Here is a 19,244-nt window from a genome sequence, read left to right as displayed (position 1 = left end):
AGACAGGCCGCCACACAATGGCGTCTCCCATCTCCAGATCCATCCTCAGGCGAATGTCCACCCAGGTCACTCCTAAGACCGAGGCTGCACCTGAGATGAAGGAGTGGACGACCTCTCAGGCCACTGCCGCTCCTCCAAAGATTGTTTCAGCAGCACGAAAGAAGCAGCGAATTGTACAGGACGGTATTCTATCCCTCAGGACCAACTCCGCACACGAGCACAAGGTCTCAACATGGACGACACCCAACAAGAACTCGAACTCTGCGACCCCGGCGACGCCTGCTCAGCAGTACAGAGAATGGAAGCGTATTCAGGCTAACACACGAAGCCTCGGTTCAAAACTTGTCAAACGATATATCCCCACCGAACTTGTCAACAACCCACCAGGACCTGAGGATATCACTCTGGAGTTGCTGCTGGCTTCGCAAACGCATATTGGGCACAAGACTTCACTCTGGAACCCTGCCAACTCTCGGTACATTTATGGTGTGCGTCAGGGTGTGCACATGATCTCTCTCGAGACCACTGCGGCACATCTCCGACGAGCGGCTCGTGTGGTTGAGGAGGTTGCTTACAATGCTGGTCTGATTCTCTTTGTTGGAAACCGTAAGGGCCAAATGGAGATTGTTACTCAGGCTGCCGAGATGGCTGGTGCTTGTCACTTGTTCACTAAGTGGACTCCAGGTGGCATTACCAACCGAGATGTCATCTTGAAGATGGCTGGTACAAAGGTCGTGGACCACAAAGACGTGGAACTTCCTGGGTTTGAGAACTACAGAGGCTCAGCTCGACCCTTGATGCCTGATCTGGTTGTTTGCTTAAACCCTCTTGAGAACTATACTCTTTTGTACGAGTGCGGTCTCAAGAGCATCCCCACCATTGGTGTTATTGACACTAACGCTGACCCATCATGGGTGACTTACACCATTCCTGCCAATGACGACAGGTAAGAATCCCTGAAACCCCGTACATTCTGACATTCTAACATGTGTAGTCTACGAGCTATGGCCGTCGTTGGCGGTGTTTTGGGTCGAGCTGGTCAACGAGGCTACCAACGACGTATGGCAGATGCTAAAAAAGACAAGTCAACTTGGCAAAACCCCCCTGATATTGTCCAGCACATGAGCCGTGAGAAGAAGGTGGCTATTGCTGAACGCAAGAACGTTATGGGTCAGATGCAGCACAACCTGGAGGGTTTCAGCGAGGAAGAGCAGAAGATTCTACGGGAACAGTTCTACGGAGAGGAATCCGAGGTCACTGAAACCGACTTGATTAAAATGATGGCACAGACAGCCTCGGTAGACGTTAAGCCTAGCGCTGCTGATTCAGCCTCGGACTCCAGGCTGGCCAACATTGAGGAGGAGCTATCAGGTCTTAAGGCTGCCGCCGAGGCTATTGAGGCTGAGACCCACTATGCCCCCAACCCTACGCCTACAGAGTCAGCTCCCGCTTCATCTGAACAGCCTATTGTTTCCGAGGTAGTTGTCGAAGCTCAGTCTGCCGAGTCATCACCCGATTCAAGGTTGTTGAGCATTGAAGAGCAGCTATCAAGCCTCAAGGTTGTAGCTGAGGCTATCGAGGCTGAGGCGCAGTCTGCTACCAAGCCTACAGAGTCAGTCCTCGCTTCCGCTGAACAGCCTATTGTCTCCGAGGTGGTCGTTGAAGCTCAGGTTGCGGCCCAGCCTGCCCAGTCATCACCTGATTCAAGGTTGGCAAGCATTGAAGAGCAGCTATCGAGCCTCAAGGTTGTAGCTGACGCCATCGAGGCTGAGACACAGACTACTACCAAGCCTGCAGAGTCAATCCCTTCTTCGCCCGAAGAGCCTGTCATCTCCCAAGTAGTTGTTGAGGCTCAGGTTGAATCTCAAGTCGAAAGCCAGATCGAGACTCAGCCTGCTGAGTCAACAAGCGACTCGAGATTGACAAGCATCGAGGAGCAGTTGTCGGGACTAAAGGATGTAGCGGAGGCTATTGAGGCCGATATCAAAAGCGGCAAGCAATAAAAAAGGCTGTGTACAATATTGAAGCTGTATAATAGCCCACGGGAGAAATAGATTAAGGAAGCGATGTAAGTTGATACGAAATACAAAATGTACTGTACGGATATGCATTTACTGTTTTGAAGTTCTGTTGTATATAAGTTGCTGTTGTACATGGGCCGATTGCGGCGTTGTCTGCGGACAAATGGTTGCCCCATTTTAATGATGTTTGGCCATGGCCTAGGTTCCTTCAGCTCCCGGTGCTTCTTGCGTTGCCCCGCCTGCCCGCCTCCATGTAATTTTGGGGCGCGCCTTAGTGAGGACTTACCTACAAGCCCCAGTCCTGTCCTGTCCTGTCCTGCGCATTTCCCCTCATCACCAAGAACATTTCAGCACAGTCACGACGAATTCCACAACAAAATAGGCACAGCACTATACTGCACTGCACCACGCCGGCCTACATAGCGGAGCACCCGACAGGACTTGATACTACCATATTTACCGGGGCTACCGCTGGACCTACAGCAAATACAGGTGCCTGCGGGTGCAGTGGAGGTCCCTAGGCAACGAAATCCAGGCCACAGGTTTCAGTACCCAACCTGCCAACATCCCCCAGCCAAGGATCCAGGTTACCGGGCACCTGGTCAGCGCATTAGTACTCCTGGAGAACTATTACAGCACGTTGCTCCAACAGTTAGTCCACTACAGTAAACGCCTGGAATCCGAAAGATTCAGGAAGAGAGTTCGGTGCGAGATCGGTATCTGAAAGGCGCACCCCACAACCACGGAACCTCCAGTAATGGTTTAGCTTTTGAGCCGAGCTGTTCTTAATAAATTGCCTCGCTTTTCACTCTTGAATTGGTATGCAGCATCCTGTTATCTACTCCCTCATTCTGCACTTTCAGTCTTGCTGGTGTTGGTTTGGTGTAAGACGACGTCACCCAGACTGCGAGCATAATTCGTGAGTGACCAGAGAATCTAAATGCTAACGATTCGCTGATAGGAATAAACCCTTGATCCTCCAATTAAATCCTTCCTATTTTCCCCTTCTCTCTTTCAATCTTGTCCTCAACCTTGCATAAAGGGTACGCTCCAAGAAAATGCCGGCCATGCTTGATGATCCGGCAAGCCCCACTATCTACCGAGTCTCGGGTCAACCTCCGTACCCGGATCCGAGCAGCCCCGGCTTTCCGGCCGATATCATCCCTCGTCAGGTCACACTTCGTGATCGCCAGACGGTGGCCACTATCGTCCCGTTTGCCTCCAAACACCAGGTTCCGGAGTCACTAATTGCGTACCTATGTGACCAGATCAATAAGGAGATCGAAGGCGGCGATACGTATCCCATGATGGAGCCTTTCGCCGCCGACAAGTTTGGTTCCTATTGGTTTCAGAATTTTGGCGCTATCATGCTGCTTGGCAATGTTGAACGTGCTGAGGATGTAGTTGAAGGCAAAGATTGGTCCCGTGAATGCTTGGGAAGTTTCTATATCAAGCCCAACTACCCCGGCCGTAGCAGCCATGTATGCAACGCTGGTTTTCTGGTCACTGACGCCGCCCGTAACCGCGGTGTTGGTCGTCTGATGGGCGAGGCCTATCTAGATTGGGCCCCCCGTCTGGGATACACCTACAGTGTCTTCAACCTGGTGTACGAGACAAACGTGGCATCGTGCCGCATCTGGGATGCCTTGGGCTTCAAGCGAATCGGCCGAGTCAAGGGATGTGGAAACCTTCGCAGCTACTCAGGTCAACTAATTGATGCCATCATCTATGGCCGGGACCTGTCACCGTCTGAAAGCGGAGAACTCGTGAGTGAAGAGCGTTTCGACAAAATCAAGTTCTACCTCAAGTACGGCGAATACCCGAACGGCGCTGACCGCGCCGAGAAAAGCAGGCTCCGGAGCGCAGCGACGCACTATAAGCTTCTCGACGGCGACAAGCTCATGCTCAAGGACAAAGAGGTGATATCTGATCCAACTCGCCAATTTGACATCGCTCGCCAAGTGCATGTTCAGCAGCATGGCGGCATCAACAAGACAACCGCTACTATTGCAGAGAAGTACCATTGGAGCCGTATCAAGGAGACTGTCAGCGATGTTATTCGTAGCTGTGTTGAGTGCAAGGAGCTTGGAAAGACACCTAATCCTGGCGGTGCGCGGAAAGCAGCATCGTCGAGTAACCAAGGCGGGAGGCGATCAGGGGTAGCAAGGGGAGACTCGAATGAACACCAAGTACAAGAGACGAGCCCGCCTGCGACACAAATGCTGCCATTACAAGACCACAGCATAATACCAACACTATCACAGCAACGTCCAGGCCACGATCACCCACCTAATCCCTACGCTAACCCAGCTGACATTTCTCTAATTGCACATTCTCATGCCCTTCAAAGCAGCACCATACACCATCCACTTCACTCGCAGAATCCTATGCTCCAAGATCCTCCAGCCGGCCATCACCCACACGACCACTCTGTGTATCAACCCATCGACCCGCAAATCATCAACCAATCTTCGCCACACGACCTCGGTCCCTTCGATCAATACCACTCACCCGCCGACTTCCAAGCATTACTCAATGCAACTGAGGATGTGGGACAGGATGTTGTTGACCAGGATTTGGAAATGTTGATCGATCACCAAGACGATGACAATGTCATGGATGGGACTGTTAGCATGAGTGGCATGGGTGTTGGCGAGACGGACAATCAGGGGTTGGTGCACAAGGAAAGGAGCTTGTACAATCTTGGGTTCGGAGTATCAGGGACGTAATCTCTGGTGCCAGTCTTGTCGTCGTTTTGTTGGACTGAAGTATAAAGCGTGCGAGTCTTAGACATGTATTTCCTCTTACTTATAAACATGAGCTTGGCGTTAATTGTTATCTCGCTGTTAAACGTTCAAGTTGGGGCTCTCCATCATGGAACCTTTAATGCACCAAGATCCAGTTCATGTTCATGTCACCATGAGGCCAACAGGTATTCTGAATGTAGGAGATAAGAGGTCATCATCAAGTTTTAGAGGTCAGATAAGTCTAGGTATCATACAGATCCTCCGGCTCCCTAGCCACGACACCGCCATTCCTGTTTTCTTCTCAAAAGTCTATGTTTCCAGGACAAGCAAATTTTCCCTTTTTACTCTTGATCATATTCTCCATCTCTCATTACATTTTATGCCTTTACCTTCGGGGCATGCCACGTCCACGGCCCCGCAGAGCGCGCTGGGCAGCACCAGGGGGCAGCTGGCCAGGGGCCTGGGGCTTAGCACTCTCCTCATTGCGGATTGTCTCATCGACGCCGAGAATAAGACAGCTGGCCTCGGTAGCGGCCTGGAGAGCGTTAACCTTGACAAGAGCAGGCTCCCAGACGAAGCGCTCCATCATGTCAGTAACACCTTCATTCTGGAAGTCGACACCAGCCCATGTCTGGCCCTTACGGTGCTCGACACGGAGCTTGTTCAGGATATCGGTAGCATCGAAGCCGGCGTTGTCGCAAAGCTGGCGGGGAATGATCTCCAGGGCCTTGGCGAATGACTTGATGATAGCTTGTTGTTTGTGGGGGATGTTCTTGTCAGCGAACTGGTGGAGGTATGCTGAAATCTCCATCTCAACAGCACCACCACCACCAACAATAAGCTGGTTTCGGATGGCTCGCTTAACAATCATGATGGCATCGTGCAGAGATCGCTCAACCTCGGCAATGAACTGCTCGGCACCTCCACGTAGGACGAGGGTGCAGGTCTTGGCCTCAGGGCAGTTCTCGAAGAAGTTGAATCGCTCGCCACCAATCTGGCGCTCCTCGAACTTGCCGCAAGTACCCAGGTGCTCGTGCAGGATATCGGAGCATGTTGACTGAACAACGGCACCGGTAGCTTGCACAACACGCTCCATGTCCTCAGCAGCAACGCGTCCAGCACAGAAGATATCTCGGTCGGCGAAGAACTGGGTAGCCAAGTCACCAATGGGTAGTTTGCTGAGAACGACCTTGGCACCAGTCTTGTGAATAGCATCAAGCTTCTTGTAGATAATTTGCCACTCCGCATCGACAATGGCCTGGTACTCGGAGACCTGCTCAACACGGACCTCGGCGTTATCCTTCTCGGCCTTGAGCTCGAGCTCGACGTTTAGGCACACGATCTTGGGGTCGTCGAAAGACTTTGGTTGTTGCTCAAAACCAGCGTAAGAGAAGGTCTTCTTAAAAGCAACACCGTTGACAAAGAGGGAGTCGGTTAGGGAGCCACCAGGGATCTTCTTCATGCCGATAAGCTTCTCGTTCAGGTCGTCTTGATCGAGTGACAAAACGGCATCGACAACCACTGTGATTTGTTAGCTAGAATGATCAAATACAGGCTCGGGGTGTTCTTGGCATACTCTTGGTGAAGAAAGTAGTGTTTCGCTTAATGAGCTTGCTGGTCATAGCAGTACCAGCCAGCTTGATGAGAGTATCACGCTGGTTAGCCTCGTTCGTGCTGACAGCAATTTCCTTGATCTTGTTGACTGCCATCTGAGACGCCCTTCGCAGACCCTTAATGATGATCTGAGAGCTAACGCCTTGCTCGACGTGCTCCTTAACCTCCTTTAGAATTTCACCAGCGAGCACAACGACTGATGTTGTTCCATCACCGACTTCGGCGTCTTGCGATCGGGCGATATCGACGAGAATTCTAGCGGCAGGGTGGACAATATCAAGGAGCTTTTCTTTAATTAGCAATGGAATAATGGAAAGCCTATTCTATCAGGCGCTTCGAACCTTCATAACAGTAGCACCGTCGTTGGTAATAGTCTGGCGGCCATTCTCATCAACCATCAAAAGGTCACCGCCGTAGGGACCCAGAGTGGACTTGATGGTAGCCTGAACGGCGAGACAGGCATTGATGTTGGAGATGATTTGTCCCTTTCCTTGAGAAGTATCGGTTCCTGTAGCAAGCTCTATTGTCAGCGACCTATCGCAACCACATGCATGTTTCTATCTGCGTATTGCTTGTATTGTCGTTTTTGGAGGTGGCCGGCCCCCTTAGATTTCGAGGGGTGAAGCGGGCGGCGGTGGGGTAAAACGGACCTTCCTTGAGAACGATAATCGTCGGCGCTTGGCCACCGAATGACATTTTGAAGATGATGAAGCGACCCGGGTATGATTATTGGATGTTGTTGTCGTGTCGAAAATTATGTACAGGCTCAAATGTTCCGCGGGTCGGTTGGTGGGGGTTCGAAGTGGGAGGAGGAGCTGTGATGAATCGAAGCTTCCATCCAAAAAAATGTGGCAGCCTTCCTTCCAATCTTTCTCATCATGTCTTGCCCCAGTCATGCACGGACCATCTTTTCCAGGAGGTATCAAGGGTCTAGTTTGGACCAATCATGATACAACTTTTGATTCAACAACCAACTTCTTGTTAGTTGTAACTTGTAACTTTGACTTGTCACAGCCATTATATATAGGTAGTATTGGTATATATATATACTATATAACATATTTATATGCTAACTAGACATTTCGTAAAGTCTGTCGGGCCATGCTGCACTAGTAGTGCGATGCTCTTGATCGCAATCTACCCATCCAGTCCAACAGTAAAAAGATATCCACAGAAGATGAAAAGGAATCGTTCAAGAAAACGAAACTCCCCCGGGAAGGCTCGAACTTCTGATCCTAGGCAGGTCAGTTTAGACCAGTGTGAGTTCAATCCACAAGGACTGTTTCTCACGCTGGTTAGGGCTTGAGGATAACGCGGACAGTCAAGGTGCCAATAGCGGTATTGTGTTTAGACAAGGTATGTTGGCACAGCTAACTTAATCTTTTATCAGTCTTTCCAGCACCATTTCTGCAATGATGAGACAGCATAGGTGTAAATTAGAGCAGGCTGTTAGACAGAGTTGCACTAAGTCGTAAGTGACAAAACACAAGGTTGCTGGTCAATGGATATCAGGAATATAATAAATAGAAGATTGACCTGCTAGGCTTTATTATATCTTATATGCTAGCCTCATCAATTCAGGTGAATACCTTCTATTACAACAGTGAGGTACTTCAACTTAGACGATCGAGCACAAAGTACCTAACTCGGCGTGTAAGTTTACTGAAACTCAATCCTAGTCAACCCCACATTCTCAGCTTTATAAGGCTACACGTAAGTTTACCAACGGCTTCTAAAGCCAATGTTCATCAAGCACAAAAGGAGGTTTCCTAAAGGTTCAGAAACGCCATTTTCACCGCCCATTGTGAGTTTATCGCATCGTGTAAGAACTAAAAAAAAACAAAAAAAAACATTGATACTTTAGTAGTTTTGCGCATTTGGAAAGACGTAAACGCCAGTGGCAAACCTCGAAGGACAAATAGCGGTCCGGGTATTTGATGCTGCTGTCTATCGAGCTGAATATGAGCAAAAAGCGATCCCTCACAAATTCTAGACGAATGAACAGCAAAATAGTAAATTATCTCCCCCGGGAAGGCTCGAACTTCCGATCTCCCGATTGTCTATTTAATAACAGTCGGACGCTTTAGCCAACTAAGCCACAGGGGATGAAAGGCTTTTACTAATCATCGCTCCAAAATTTGTCATGATGGTATTATTCTGCGTGTCAGAAGCAGCGAGGAGGGTGTGTCGTTATTTGTTGGAAGTCAAGATGACCATGTTGACTTTCGTCTTGAAATGTTGGTGCATTGTTCATTTGCGCAGAAGCTAATTATTAGAGAGTTCAACAATTTTCCAAGAACTCTCTACACAACGATATGGCGAAACTTTATGTTTCAGGCCAGATCTATACCGCGAGACAACCCATTTCACTATAAGTAAGCTCAAGCAATGTAAGACTCTGCTCTGAAATATATGTGCTGTTACTGAGTATTTCAATATCGGAGCCTGCGCATGTTGAGACCCGATGGAAAGTACTAGTGAGCAGTAACTCATTATCTGATACGACATTCCGCAAACGCTTGGTTTCATTCGTCTTCGCGCTACAGATACTAACTATTAAGCTAGGAACTCCAATGCTTCATTCCTATAATGCTGACACTGAATTCCCCGGAGAGACAATACCAGGCCAAAAAGTTGAGAGCTGGGATAAGAATTGGCAAAAGGAAAGGATGAGATCCTAACTCCCCCGGGAAGGCTCGAACTTCCGATCTCCCGATTGTCTTATTGATAACAGTCGGACGCTTTAGCCAACTAAGCCACAGGGGAGAAGCTTTTGTTGTTGAAGCCCTGACCGAGCATCGTGGACCCAAGTTCTTGGTGTAGTGGATCAACTAGGGTTTAGTAGAAGCACATCTCTCGATGCAGCTATGAGATCATTGATATAACATAAAGCTTCGATCTGAAAGCGAACGTAAACCATTTGTTTGCGATCCGAGTCTTGGTATCTGAGCAAGACAAAAAGAAAGATGCCGGTTTCGAGACCGGAGGTTGTTCCTCCGGTTGACCCATATTTCACGGAGCTCAAACGGCACAGTACCGGTGCTAATAGAAGCTCCGGTAAGGCCTCTTTCAGTTAGAGGTCATGCAGGAAGCGGTGAATTGGTCCTAACTCGTTCAATGTTTATATATATGGCTCCCTGCATGTTACTAAACGATACATGCAATGCTGATGAAAAAGGGAAAGGCACAAAGACAACGCTGTAAAGTCACCAATCGTAGATAATTGTAACCAACCAGTCCTATCCCATCAATGACCAGGCTAAATCAAGTAGGTAACTCTTGCATATGGTTAATATTGTTACAGGAGATGGATGCCTATATATTCCTCCAACAACCAGCTTGCCTCTCACTTTCAAATATGTTTGGTGTACAGGGTAACGCTATTTGCAACTCAATTAAACTTGGCAGGGAAGGCAAAATGGTCCCTGCGGATGCTTGATGAGCTCCAATTCCAAGTTACACCTAAAGTTAGCAGCAAGCCATGCGCTAGACACCGTGCAGCCCCTGAGAATCACCTTATCAGCCAACCAACGTTGGGCACTAAATCGTTAACTCCTGGACTTGCCAAGCCAAGGGTCACTGCAATCGATAACCTCCTTCCATCAATGTAGAACTTGAAACTGCTGTTCCTGGTCTTCATTGCTCGCTATCTTTTTCTGCATTCTTCATCATCTTCTCTTTTTTGCTTTTTTTTGGGTCACATCTTAACCGTTTCTATTATCGGACTTATGAGGCGCAAAGAGAGAAGCCAAAGATAACGAACGAGCCTCCATTTGGTCAGGTACCAGACGGAATGCAGCAATCAGCAACATCATAAACGACACCCGAGTCTTCGACGACCACTATCGAAAGTGTATAATCGAGCGAACCAGCGCGCCTTCTGGGACGAGACGAAATTTTTCGCGATCCAATTTGTCAGGTTAACTTCGACCAAACCTTAAAAGTCTCGCCTCGGCGAGCAACGATTTGTCGCAATGCTTCCACTCCGCAGACGTGGCCGATTTTACGCCATAGTCGCTGTGGTCATGGTTTTTCTGCTGTATCGCTTCACGCAAGATTCATGGACACGGTCACCCCACTTTGATACCGTAAAGAACCCGGACCAGTCTGCATCTGAGCCTGTACAGGGCTCTAAAGAAGCTTTCGAACCGCCCGTCATACCGCCGCCAGTCCAGCTCCCCGATTCAGAAAAGGATTCTAACTCCGCCAATAAACCTAAACCGGTCTTATCGGAGGACGAAACGAAGTTGCCGAACAAGGTTTCCGAGGGCACACCCGCGAAGATCGATACACCGGTGGAAGTCAAGCCAGCCGTTGAGAAACCTATTCAAGCTGGGGATGATACCAAGGGAGGAGTGCCTGGAGAAAAGACAGATGACACAAAGCCACCTGCGGAGCAGGGTCCGCCGCAGATTCCTTCTATTCAGTTCAAGGATCCCCCTAAACACGCTGATAACCCTGATATTCCCCTAGTTGATCTTGATGGTTCCAAGATCCACTGGACCAAGCCCAAGGAGCATTTCCCCATCCCTCCTGAGTCCATCAGACCGATCCCGACTGGCACAGCTCCCAATGTCTTCAGGATTCAATTTGACTTCCAGGCTGAAGATGTCCAGACAAGTGTCACTCGCCAAGAACGGTTGAAACGTGTCAAGTCCGAAATTGTACGTGCTTGGTCAGGTTATCGCAAGTCTGCTTTCATGCATGACGAGCTCTCTCCTGCTTCCATGAAGTATCGCGACAGCTTTTGTGGGTGGGGTGCGACACTTGTTGACTCGCTCGATACCCTGTGGATTGCTGGCATGAAAGATGAATTTGATGAAGCTGCCAAGGCTGTTGAAAAAATCGATTTCACTTACACCGATCGTAATGATATTCCTGTCTTTGAGACTACGATACGCTACTTGGGTGGTCTGATCGGGGCTTACGATGTGAGCGGTGGACCCAATGGACAGTACAAGATTCTGCTTGACAAAGCTGTTGAGCTCGCTGAGATCCTCATGGGCATTTTTGACACGCCTAACCGCATGCCATTACTGTATTATCGATGGCGTGAGCCCTATGCGTCCCAGCCTCACCGTGCTGGTACTGTTGGAATTGCCGAACTCGCTACTTTGTCTTTGGAGTTCACTCGCCTTGCTCAGTTGACGGGCACCGCCAAATACTATGATGCCATTGATCGTATTATCGATGCTCTGGTCGACATGCAAGCTGCTGGGACAGAAATTCCAGGCCTATTCCCGGAACGCATTAATGCCTCTGGGTGCAACAGAACCGTCGACACACAGGCAGGAAGCCTTAGCCAAGAAGCTCGGAAGCAAGTCGACGCTGCCGATTTGACCAAGGAGCCTCAAGGTTTCGACCCTGCAAAGCAAGGTGAACATGCAGGTTCCCCTCCACAGCTCCCTCAAGATGACGGTCGTTGGCAAGACAAGCTTCGTCGTCGTGATGCACCCGAGGACGATCAGTCGCCGCCTTCTCCCCCAAGTCAGCAGGCACCGCCTTTGACTGCGAGCGGGGCTACAGCTGACTGGGATTGCAAACCTCAAGGCCTTGTTGCCAGCAGTCCAAACGTCGGCGAATATCACATGGGAGGGGCCCAGGATTCAGCATATGAGTATTTCCCCAAGGTATGTTGTCCTCATTGATTCCACACGATAGCGATTGCTAAACAGCCCCTAGCAATATCTACTTTTGAACGGTCTAGAGCCCAAGTACCGCGCCCTGTACGAGAACACTATCGATGCCATCAATGAATGGCTACTTTACAGACCCATGATTAAGGATGAGGGCTGGGATGTGTTCTTCACTGGCAAATTAACCACTTCAAGCAGGGGAGACTCGGAGTGGACAAAGGACTATGAAATGACCCATCTCACATGTTTTGTTGGAGGCATGTATGGACTGGGTGGCAAGATCTTTGGCCGTGACGGGGACATCGACAAGGCCAAGAAGCTTACTGATGGTTGTGTATGGGCGTATCAGTCAACCGCGACTGGTGTTATGCCTGAGTATGCTCATCTAGTAGCCTGTCCTGCCCTGGAAAAATGCCCTTTCAGTGAGGAGAGCTGGTACGAGGATCTCGACCCCAACAGTGAATGGCGCGACCGTGAGTTTAGTAAGTGGTCGGAAGGCGAGGCACTGAGAAAGCTCGCTGAAGGCAGTGCTGCTGCCCCCGCTTCGCCCCCTGCTGCAGTAGCTCCCAACTCTCAACCCCCGGTAGCCCAAGCTGGCGCTGGGAACGATCCGCCGGCTCAAGTTCCCAGGGTTGTTAAACGGGCTGGTATACCGATGCCAGAACTGGACAAGAGCATGGAAGAGGATAGCTCGGAATTCGGCTCGACTCTCCCTGATTCTCTTAAACAGAAGATTGGGTTAAACAAGGCCGAAGAGGAAAAGGCAGACACAAGCAAGGATGAGACTGAGAAAGTCAATCCTATTCAAGACACAGCGGAGAAGTCTTCCGAAACCAAACCTGCCATTCCAGACAGCTTTGATGCTCGGACGCATGGTGCACAAGTTGTTTCTCCAGACGACGTGCCTCCAGAGAGGCCTCAAACACACGAGGAATACGTCAAGTCTAGGATTGAGAAAGAACGACTACCCCCAGGCTATACTGATATCCAGAATCGGAATTACCTACTTCGGTAAGTTGATCATACACCCTGCTTGATTTCACACACTGACATAGGCCTTCATAGACCTGAAGCTGTTGAGTCTGTCTGGTATATGTATCGTATCACTGGCGATACTACCTGGATGGACAAGGGTTGGAAAATGTTCGAGGCTACAATCGCCGCGACCCGTACCGAATTTGCGAATAGTGCTATCGAAGATGTTACAGATACGACGCAGAACGGACTTAAGGACGAAATGGAGAGCTTCTGGATCTCCGAGACTCTCAAGTACTATTATTTGCTCTTTTCAGCGCCCAACGTCATCAGTCTCGACGAATGGGTTCTGAATACTGAGGCGCATCCATTCAAGAGGTCTATATGAGCGCCAACCTCATTTAATTCATTATCAAACGCAACACACATATATGCTCAAAGGGCGAGAGGTCCCCGGAAAAAGTGGAAGTGGAAGGCTAGCGGTATAAAATTACAAGGCAAGTCAAAGTCAGAGCGACAGCATGACAACGGCGTTTTGGAGAGGTTCAAGATAATATGCGATTCCATAGTGTGGATCACGTTAGGATATATCGATATATACATGCGATTTGAATGCAGCCTGGGGTTTCTCAGTGCCTTCTGTTTGCTTCTACTTCTCAGCCGCATCCCATTGGACTGAGACTGGCTGGTGATTCCCTGAGAACTTTGTCTTGTTAAACCACAACTCAAACCTCAGGTCGACTGGTGCCACAATAACTCGGATGTCAAATCTACAAATGTAGAACTTGTGACCACGCCGAAAACAAGTTCCCCGTTTCTCTTTGAGAACAAGTTGGTGTTGCTCAATGCCAGCGAGGTTACTCTTTACAGAACAGAGCTTCATCGCACCGGCCTGTTTAAGACTCCGAGGGAGCCATTGTGGTTCATTGTTCGATACTACGATTTCTGCATCCCAAGCTCGTGTTGTATCTCCATCTTTCAGTCTGATCTCGAAGAGCTTATTTATCGGGGTGTCAGGATTCACAGTATCTCCCTGTAATTTGGTCAACACACACTACCTTTAGACAAACAGGCCATCAAACAGGACATCATACCTTTTTTATCAACCACTGAATCTGATTGGTTGCCCACTTCACATCTGGATTCCACGGGTCTTGCCGGATATCTTCATCAAAGTGCTGCGCAGGCATATAGACCTCTTGTACGATAACGCCGTAACTTGCTCGAGCGATCCATGAGCTCAGAACAGACTTGTTGCTCGACTCCATCCTCTGGCGCTTATTCTCAAGAACCCCGCGAGCAACAACGAGCTGTGGATCTTGTGAAGGTATGACGATGATGTTTCGAGCGTTGGGGTGCTGTAGCTTTGTCAAGTGTTCTTGGAGTGCCTCGCGTACATAGGCCGAACTACCGAGCCCACCCGATAGAATTACGTATCCCTGATGCGGATCTTAACATTGAGAGTGTCGCAAACTGAAGACGAACTTACCACTTGTTCAAAATGACCCTCATCCCTCAGCCACTCAAGCCGCTGCTTGATTCTCTGCATGATTGCTTCAATATGAACATCGAACAGCGCTTGGATATCTTCCCTGTTGCAAACAGTCATGGTCAGTGAGCCATTGAAGACGACAGTGATCGGAAGGGATAGACGACTGACTTTGTAAACAGCATACGCCCTTCTTCAACCCCAAGCCCTTTGTGGTTCACATCAAATCCAACTCCCTCCATCACAATCTTGTATACCGGCTGCACATATACCTTTTCTCCAAACTTGTGTTTGACACTCTTGAATCCTGGACTCCGGGCCATGCGCGCCGCAAAATCGGTGGGCAATCTGAAGTCGGGATTCGCAGCCATTCTTTGCGAGACAAGCCTGGCGAATGCGCGGTCTATAAGTGTCGAGCCAACGCCAAGACCACTGACAGCAGTAACTTGCGAGAGCTGTGGGAAATTGAAATTAGTCGACTCGACTCGCATCAGAGCCAGATCAGTGGTACCTCCACCTGCGTCGACCGTTAGAAAGATGCTGTTAGCCTTGAGATCGACAGCTCCCGTCTTGAGAGTCGCGACAGCTGCAGCCTCAGATTCTGTGAGGTCGACTAGTGCCAAATGCCTGGATCCTTCAGTCCCGAAACCAGCATCGTGGATTGCGCCTTTGAATGCGTTGACAACGGCCATGCTGGTCCAAGTTGTTGGTGCGCTGAATAGGAACAGTACGGCCAATGTTCCCCAGCCACCAACATGCTTTATGCCCATACGGATCTCTATACTGTCTTTGACGTGCGCATATACCAGCTTCAAGTAGTCGGTTACGAACCGCCGAGCCTCAACAGTGCTTCGAGGAACATTGGTCAGACCTTGCTGTTGTGCTGCTTCAAGAGTGTCTGGGTCCAGGAAGATCTTGAAGAACTCGCGGCGGGTTTTGCTTGGGTCATGGTCATCATCGGCACACATGAAGCCCCATGTTGATATGCTTCCGTCGGCGTTGTATACGGTGGTCGTGGGGACTTTTCGATCACCTCTATCGTCGCTGCCAGGCCAGTCGTTGACGATTTGTATAGGAATTCCATGTCTCATCCAGGCCACACCTAGGAGTTTCAGCTGAGTTTCTTGATTATCTTCAAAATTCTCTTACCTGTGAAAGTTGTGCCTAGGTCGACGGAGACAACTAGATCTGGGTGGTCTTCCATGTTGCCTCAATGCCACGCTCAATTGTCTTGGGGGGACAAAAGGAAGAGTTTGAGGGTTGAGAACTCACTTTCAAATCTTGGGAGAGCGAAAAACCTTGAAAGGATTCATGTCTCAGGCTTGCTGCTCATCTCGTTGTAGCCGAGCTTGGTCCTAAAGATAGTGGCCTGTTGGCTGCACCCTCAAGGGTGTGCGGGCCACAGCAGATCGGGCTGTGAACTCCAGACTGCGACCTCGGCCTGATAATAAAACATGCATATTGCTGTTCTATCGTGCTGAGTGGCTTGACAGGGCATATGCAGCTGAGCTGCAGTCTAGGGAAACGCCGGTTTGGCCAACTGATGGCAAGATACACAATAAGTCCAAGGGCTGAACTGGAGGATTTTTCAAGATAAAGAGCACCTTTCCGGACATATTTCTTGGCTTCCCACATATGCTACAACTAATTTGTTACCAAAGTTGATGAATTCTACAAACTTTGTGTCTTTGCTGTCTCAGAGTCCAATCCCATTACCTCTATATGTCCGTTTTGCTCATACAATGACCTTTCTAGTACCATTCCTACCTCGTTCCGCCTCCGTAACCGCAACCATGCCCATTCATGCCGAGCCGGGTTGGTCTAGGGAGTACACATTGGTAAATGGAAAAACCCAACAATTCACAACAACAATCGCTACCTCGGAGGTCATAGGCGGGACACCAATAGAGCTTACCAACGTGCTAAACGCAGGTGCAACAGTACCAACTATAACATCATCAAATGCCGGTGGTGATGAACAAAGCTCCTTGTCAACGAATACATATATTACACTTCCAAGTGATTCTTCACTGGCCGTGACAGAAATTGCAACAACCAGTACCGAAGATGCATCGACTGGCAGCACACCAAGTAATGAGCTAACGGGTACATCCGAAGTTTCTGAAACAGGAACTCGGGGTCTACCCTCAAAAGGACTTTCAGATGGTGCTGTTGCCGGGGTTGCTATAGCTTGCATCATTGCAGGTGTTGCTATAGGCCTTGTCGCAGCTTTCATCCTCTTTCGACGCCGACTGAAGAGCACAAACTCCTCCCCAGGATTCATTACATTGGAGTCACGACACGTTGAACCAAAAAACGAACCGCAGGTCAACGTGGTAGCGTCAACACACGATGCTGAACTGGAACAATTCCTGCTCGAAGCAACCCCTGACAAAGAAATCCAAGCAGAATTACGCTCTTTGTCGGAGCTCATCTACCAGCATGTCGAGACATACTACCATGGACCTCAAGTTCTGGCAAGTTCAGCTGAAGTGGCTCAATGCATTGTCCATATTGGCTACTCAGCGGAGCTATCAGGACTACAAGCAGAGGCGGTTGCCGCTGTGTGCCTCGCCCCCAGGACCTCTCGAGTTGGGATGAGACATGTCCTCTCGCACACCATCTTTCGCAGGCTCGACTTCAACTCTGGGGGAGACTTGTCCATGCTTCCACCGGTAATAGCGGCAATGGCACAAGAGGAGAGCACACCTGAACATGCAGATAGCCCAGGTAAGACGACTTTACCTTCAAACTCCGGAGCCTGATGAGCAGAACCGCTAATACTGTTGCGCAGCGATTTCTCTTGCACGTTCAAAGTGGCGAAGCTTATCTGCTCTGCTCCTTCATCCTAACCCTGCAGAGAGAACACCACTTCCGCTTTCGACGGATGAGGCTCCAGCCAAGGCGCAATCACTGGCAAATGAGCTGAACACCTTCTTGCAACTCTTTGTTGCACAAGACTCTGCCCGCCGACAGGACCAGACAAACCATCTGCAGGACGTGATCCTAGAGTGCACTAGATTGGGATATGTGCTTCTGTCGCAACCAGGCGACTGGGGGTTTGTTTTTGAAGCCAAGACCACCCCCAAGGAAAGAACTCGTAGGATTGTGGTTTGCCCGGGACTGGAGAGGCTCAGCCATAACAACGGAACTAGGTATGGATCGCCCAAAGAGGTTGCTGCTGCGGAGACAATGTCCCTTTAAGAGGCGATAAGCTTTACGCTTGCCGTAGCTTGCATGTTCAAAGGTCAGCTCTTCGGTTATGAGTGTGGCTGTGGAAACCTGAGGAATAAGATTGCTAGGTTGTCTGTCATTTTTGCTAGTTAGTAATTAGGTTGTCAGTACACATATGCTTCTTGAAACTAATAATAGCCCCCAACATGTTCGACCGAACAGAATACCTGCAGTTGAATTATGAGATGTTATCGTCAACTGTTAATAGACTTCCCTTGGCTTCGCCTAGTCTTTGACGCAGTGTGTGTCGCGTCATTGCCTCCTTGTGGCATATACTAGCAATAGCAAGCACCAACAGCATCGGGTGTGAATGATACCATCCATGTATGCAGGCGAAACAGAAACTAGTAGACCAGTGCATAAGATTGATTTCTGATTGTCTTGGCTGCTTAGTGCTTAATGTTTAGTGGTTGGTATTATTGTGATAGTTGGATCCTTCTCAAAGCCTGATTTCTTATATGCAAGCCAACGGCTTTTGATGTCACCTCAGGACTCAGCTCTGAGCACACCCGAGGGCTGAAATATGATGGATGTATAATGTGTAGATTAAAAATACATTCCCAGCCACAGCCTGATTTTGGTTCCGCTATCTTGTTTTGAGCGGACACGAGTGAGGGCAAGGGCTGTCGTAAGCATCATGCAACTCGAAACTCAATAGTCAAGAGACATCACTCACATATTCCTACAGTTTTCGAAATAATAGAGCATTGAACTTTTGAAACATTTGGCTCTCTCGAGCAGAGTATCTATCTGTCTCTCATTCTATTATGCCCAACCCTCTCAAAGCAAGTTACCAGTTCCTAGCATGGATGCTAGACCACGACCAAGTCCCCAACGATATCAGACGTAGTCTCGAACTCGTCCGAACATGCGATTTAGATCTTCAGCATCTTATCGAGCTCAGAAATGACTGTATCCATCTCCTCAAGCGTCGCCCAAAGGTTCTTCAGCGCGTGCACACGATTATTGAATCTGCACAGAAGGGACTCCAAGAAGTCTGTGAGATTGTCGAGAAATGTCGCCCGGAGAACGACAGAGGATCCAGGACAACCTTTTCGAAGCGTATGGCCTGGGTCCTTGTTGAGGCTTCTGAGTTCAAGAGCCAGGAACCTATTGTTAGCCGGCACCATGCTGCTGTGCTGGCTGAGTTGAACTTCTTGAGGCAGATCGCTCTCATGGCTCCTATTGCTGAACTGGAGGAGCGTGAAGAGAAGAGGGGTACCGTGGTTGATGCCACAGTATTTGATAATGTTGCTCTCCTGGGAGATCTCTTGGGTGATTTACCAAGTGAGTTGAATACTTTTCTCAGAGTCCGTGATGCCAGTACTCTGACTCAACCTCATAGCATATGCCCCAGAGAAAAAACAGCCGGAAACTCAGACTATTGCACCTCAGCCACCTATAATAGTCCTCAACGCAAATACCAAACCAGTCGCCCGCTCTGAAATGCCCTCACCTCAAGTCCCCGCACCTTTACAACACAAACCAAGCTCTCAGATATTAGGAATAGAACACGCCAGCGACTCTT

The 19,244-nt window shown here is 49.2% G+C and overlaps 8 protein-coding genes and 2 non-coding genes across 10 annotated transcripts; 6 read left to right on the top strand and 4 right to left on the bottom strand.

Annotated features, from left to right (window-relative positions):
- Positions 1 to 17: 17 nt before the first annotated feature.
- On the top strand, positions 18 to 2,003 carry FGSG_06308 (uncharacterized protein; the record flags this gene model as incomplete). Its single annotated transcript, XM_011326660.1, has 2 exons — positions 18 to 946; positions 995 to 2,003. 2 exons carry the CDS (start codon positions 18 to 20, stop codon positions 2,001 to 2,003), a joined length of 1,938 nt encoding a protein of 645 aa, XP_011324962.1.
- A 1,076-nt stretch (positions 2,004 to 3,079) lies between these two features.
- Positions 3,080 to 4,750, top strand: FGSG_06307 (uncharacterized protein; the record flags this gene model as incomplete). Its single annotated transcript, XM_011326659.1, has 1 exon — positions 3,080 to 4,750. The coding sequence occupies one exon, from the start codon at positions 3,080 to 3,082 to the stop codon at positions 4,748 to 4,750; it is 1,671 nt and encodes a 556-aa protein (XP_011324961.1).
- Positions 4,751 to 4,976: 226 nt separating this feature from the next.
- FGSG_06306 (T-complex protein 1 subunit eta) lies at positions 4,977 to 7,189 on the bottom strand. The gene is made up of 4 exons (XM_011326658.1): positions 7,033 to 7,189; positions 6,724 to 6,890; positions 6,345 to 6,666; positions 4,977 to 6,289 (listed from the first exon to the last, which is right to left on the bottom strand). Exons 1-4 carry the CDS (start codon positions 7,076 to 7,078, stop codon positions 5,154 to 5,156), a joined length of 1,671 nt encoding a protein of 556 aa, XP_011324960.1. The 5' UTR covers positions 7,079 to 7,189; the 3' UTR covers positions 4,977 to 5,153.
- Positions 7,190 to 7,559: 370 nt separating this feature from the next.
- On the top strand, positions 7,560 to 8,375 carry FGSG_12903 (uncharacterized protein; the record flags this gene model as incomplete). The annotated part of the gene is made up of 6 exons (XM_011326657.1): positions 7,560 to 7,641; positions 7,682 to 7,738; positions 7,823 to 7,853; positions 7,987 to 8,035; positions 8,062 to 8,095; positions 8,281 to 8,375. The coding sequence occupies 6 exons, from the start codon at positions 7,560 to 7,562 to the stop codon at positions 8,373 to 8,375; spliced, it is 348 nt and encodes a 115-aa protein (XP_011324959.1).
- Positions 8,376 to 8,403: 28 nt separating this feature from the next.
- FGSG_20654 lies at positions 8,404 to 8,488 on the bottom strand. Its single transcript has one exon. It is a non-coding gene; the product is annotated as a tRNA-Asn (tRNA).
- A 575-nt stretch (positions 8,489 to 9,063) lies between these two features.
- FGSG_20653 lies at positions 9,064 to 9,148 on the bottom strand. Its single transcript has one exon. It is a non-coding gene; the product is annotated as a tRNA-Asn (tRNA).
- A 1,138-nt stretch (positions 9,149 to 10,286) lies between these two features.
- On the top strand, positions 10,287 to 13,381 carry FGSG_06305 (uncharacterized protein; the record flags this gene model as incomplete). The annotated part of the gene is made up of 3 exons (XM_011326656.1): positions 10,287 to 12,012; positions 12,065 to 13,029; positions 13,084 to 13,381. Exons 1-3 carry the CDS (start codon positions 10,357 to 10,359, stop codon positions 13,379 to 13,381), a joined length of 2,919 nt encoding a protein of 972 aa, XP_011324958.1. The 5' UTR covers positions 10,287 to 10,356.
- Positions 13,382 to 13,642: 261 nt separating this feature from the next.
- On the bottom strand, positions 13,643 to 15,686 carry FGSG_06304 (uncharacterized protein; the record flags this gene model as incomplete). Its single annotated transcript, XM_011326655.1, has 5 exons — positions 13,643 to 14,026; positions 14,088 to 14,432; positions 14,483 to 14,585; positions 14,654 to 15,515; positions 15,632 to 15,686. 5 exons carry the CDS (start codon positions 15,684 to 15,686, stop codon positions 13,643 to 13,645), a joined length of 1,749 nt encoding a protein of 582 aa, XP_011324957.1.
- Positions 15,687 to 16,275: 589 nt separating this feature from the next.
- On the top strand, positions 16,276 to 17,686 carry FGSG_06303 (uncharacterized protein; the record flags this gene model as incomplete). Its single annotated transcript, XM_011326654.1, has 2 exons — positions 16,276 to 17,212; positions 17,277 to 17,686. 2 exons carry the CDS (start codon positions 16,276 to 16,278, stop codon positions 17,684 to 17,686), a joined length of 1,347 nt encoding a protein of 448 aa, XP_011324956.1.
- Positions 17,687 to 18,483: 797 nt separating this feature from the next.
- Positions 18,484 to 19,161, top strand: FGSG_12902 (uncharacterized protein; the record flags this gene model as incomplete). The annotated part of the gene is made up of 1 exon (XM_011326653.1): positions 18,484 to 19,161. One exon carries the CDS (start codon positions 18,484 to 18,486, stop codon positions 19,159 to 19,161), a length of 678 nt encoding a protein of 225 aa, XP_011324955.1.
- Positions 19,162 to 19,244: the final 83 nt, after the last annotated feature.

This window comes from Fusarium graminearum, chromosome 3, assembly GCF_000240135.3.
Source record: "Fusarium graminearum PH-1 chromosome 3, whole genome shotgun sequence".
In the NCBI taxonomy this organism is placed as follows: domain Eukaryota; kingdom Fungi; phylum Ascomycota; class Sordariomycetes; order Hypocreales; family Nectriaceae; genus Fusarium; species Fusarium graminearum.
Note: the sequence above shows the minus strand (reverse complement) of the source record. Positions and strands in the feature narration are given on the sequence as shown.

What these genes read in the sequence shown, in the direction of transcription:
- FGSG_06306 (XM_011326658.1), bottom strand. Translation starts at nt 7,078, where the DNA reads ATGTCATTCGGTGGCCAAGCGCCGACGATTATCGTTCTCAAGGAAG. An exon ending in GATTATCGTTCTCAAGGAAG is followed by an intron (nt 6,891 to 7,032) that starts GTCCGTTTTACC and finishes AGCTTGCTACAG; the next exon opens with GAACCGATACTTCTCAAGGA. An exon ending in ACGGTGCTACTGTTATGAAG is followed by an intron (nt 6,667 to 6,723) that starts GTTCGAAGCGCC and finishes ATTAAAGAAAAG; the next exon opens with CTCCTTGATATTGTCCACCC.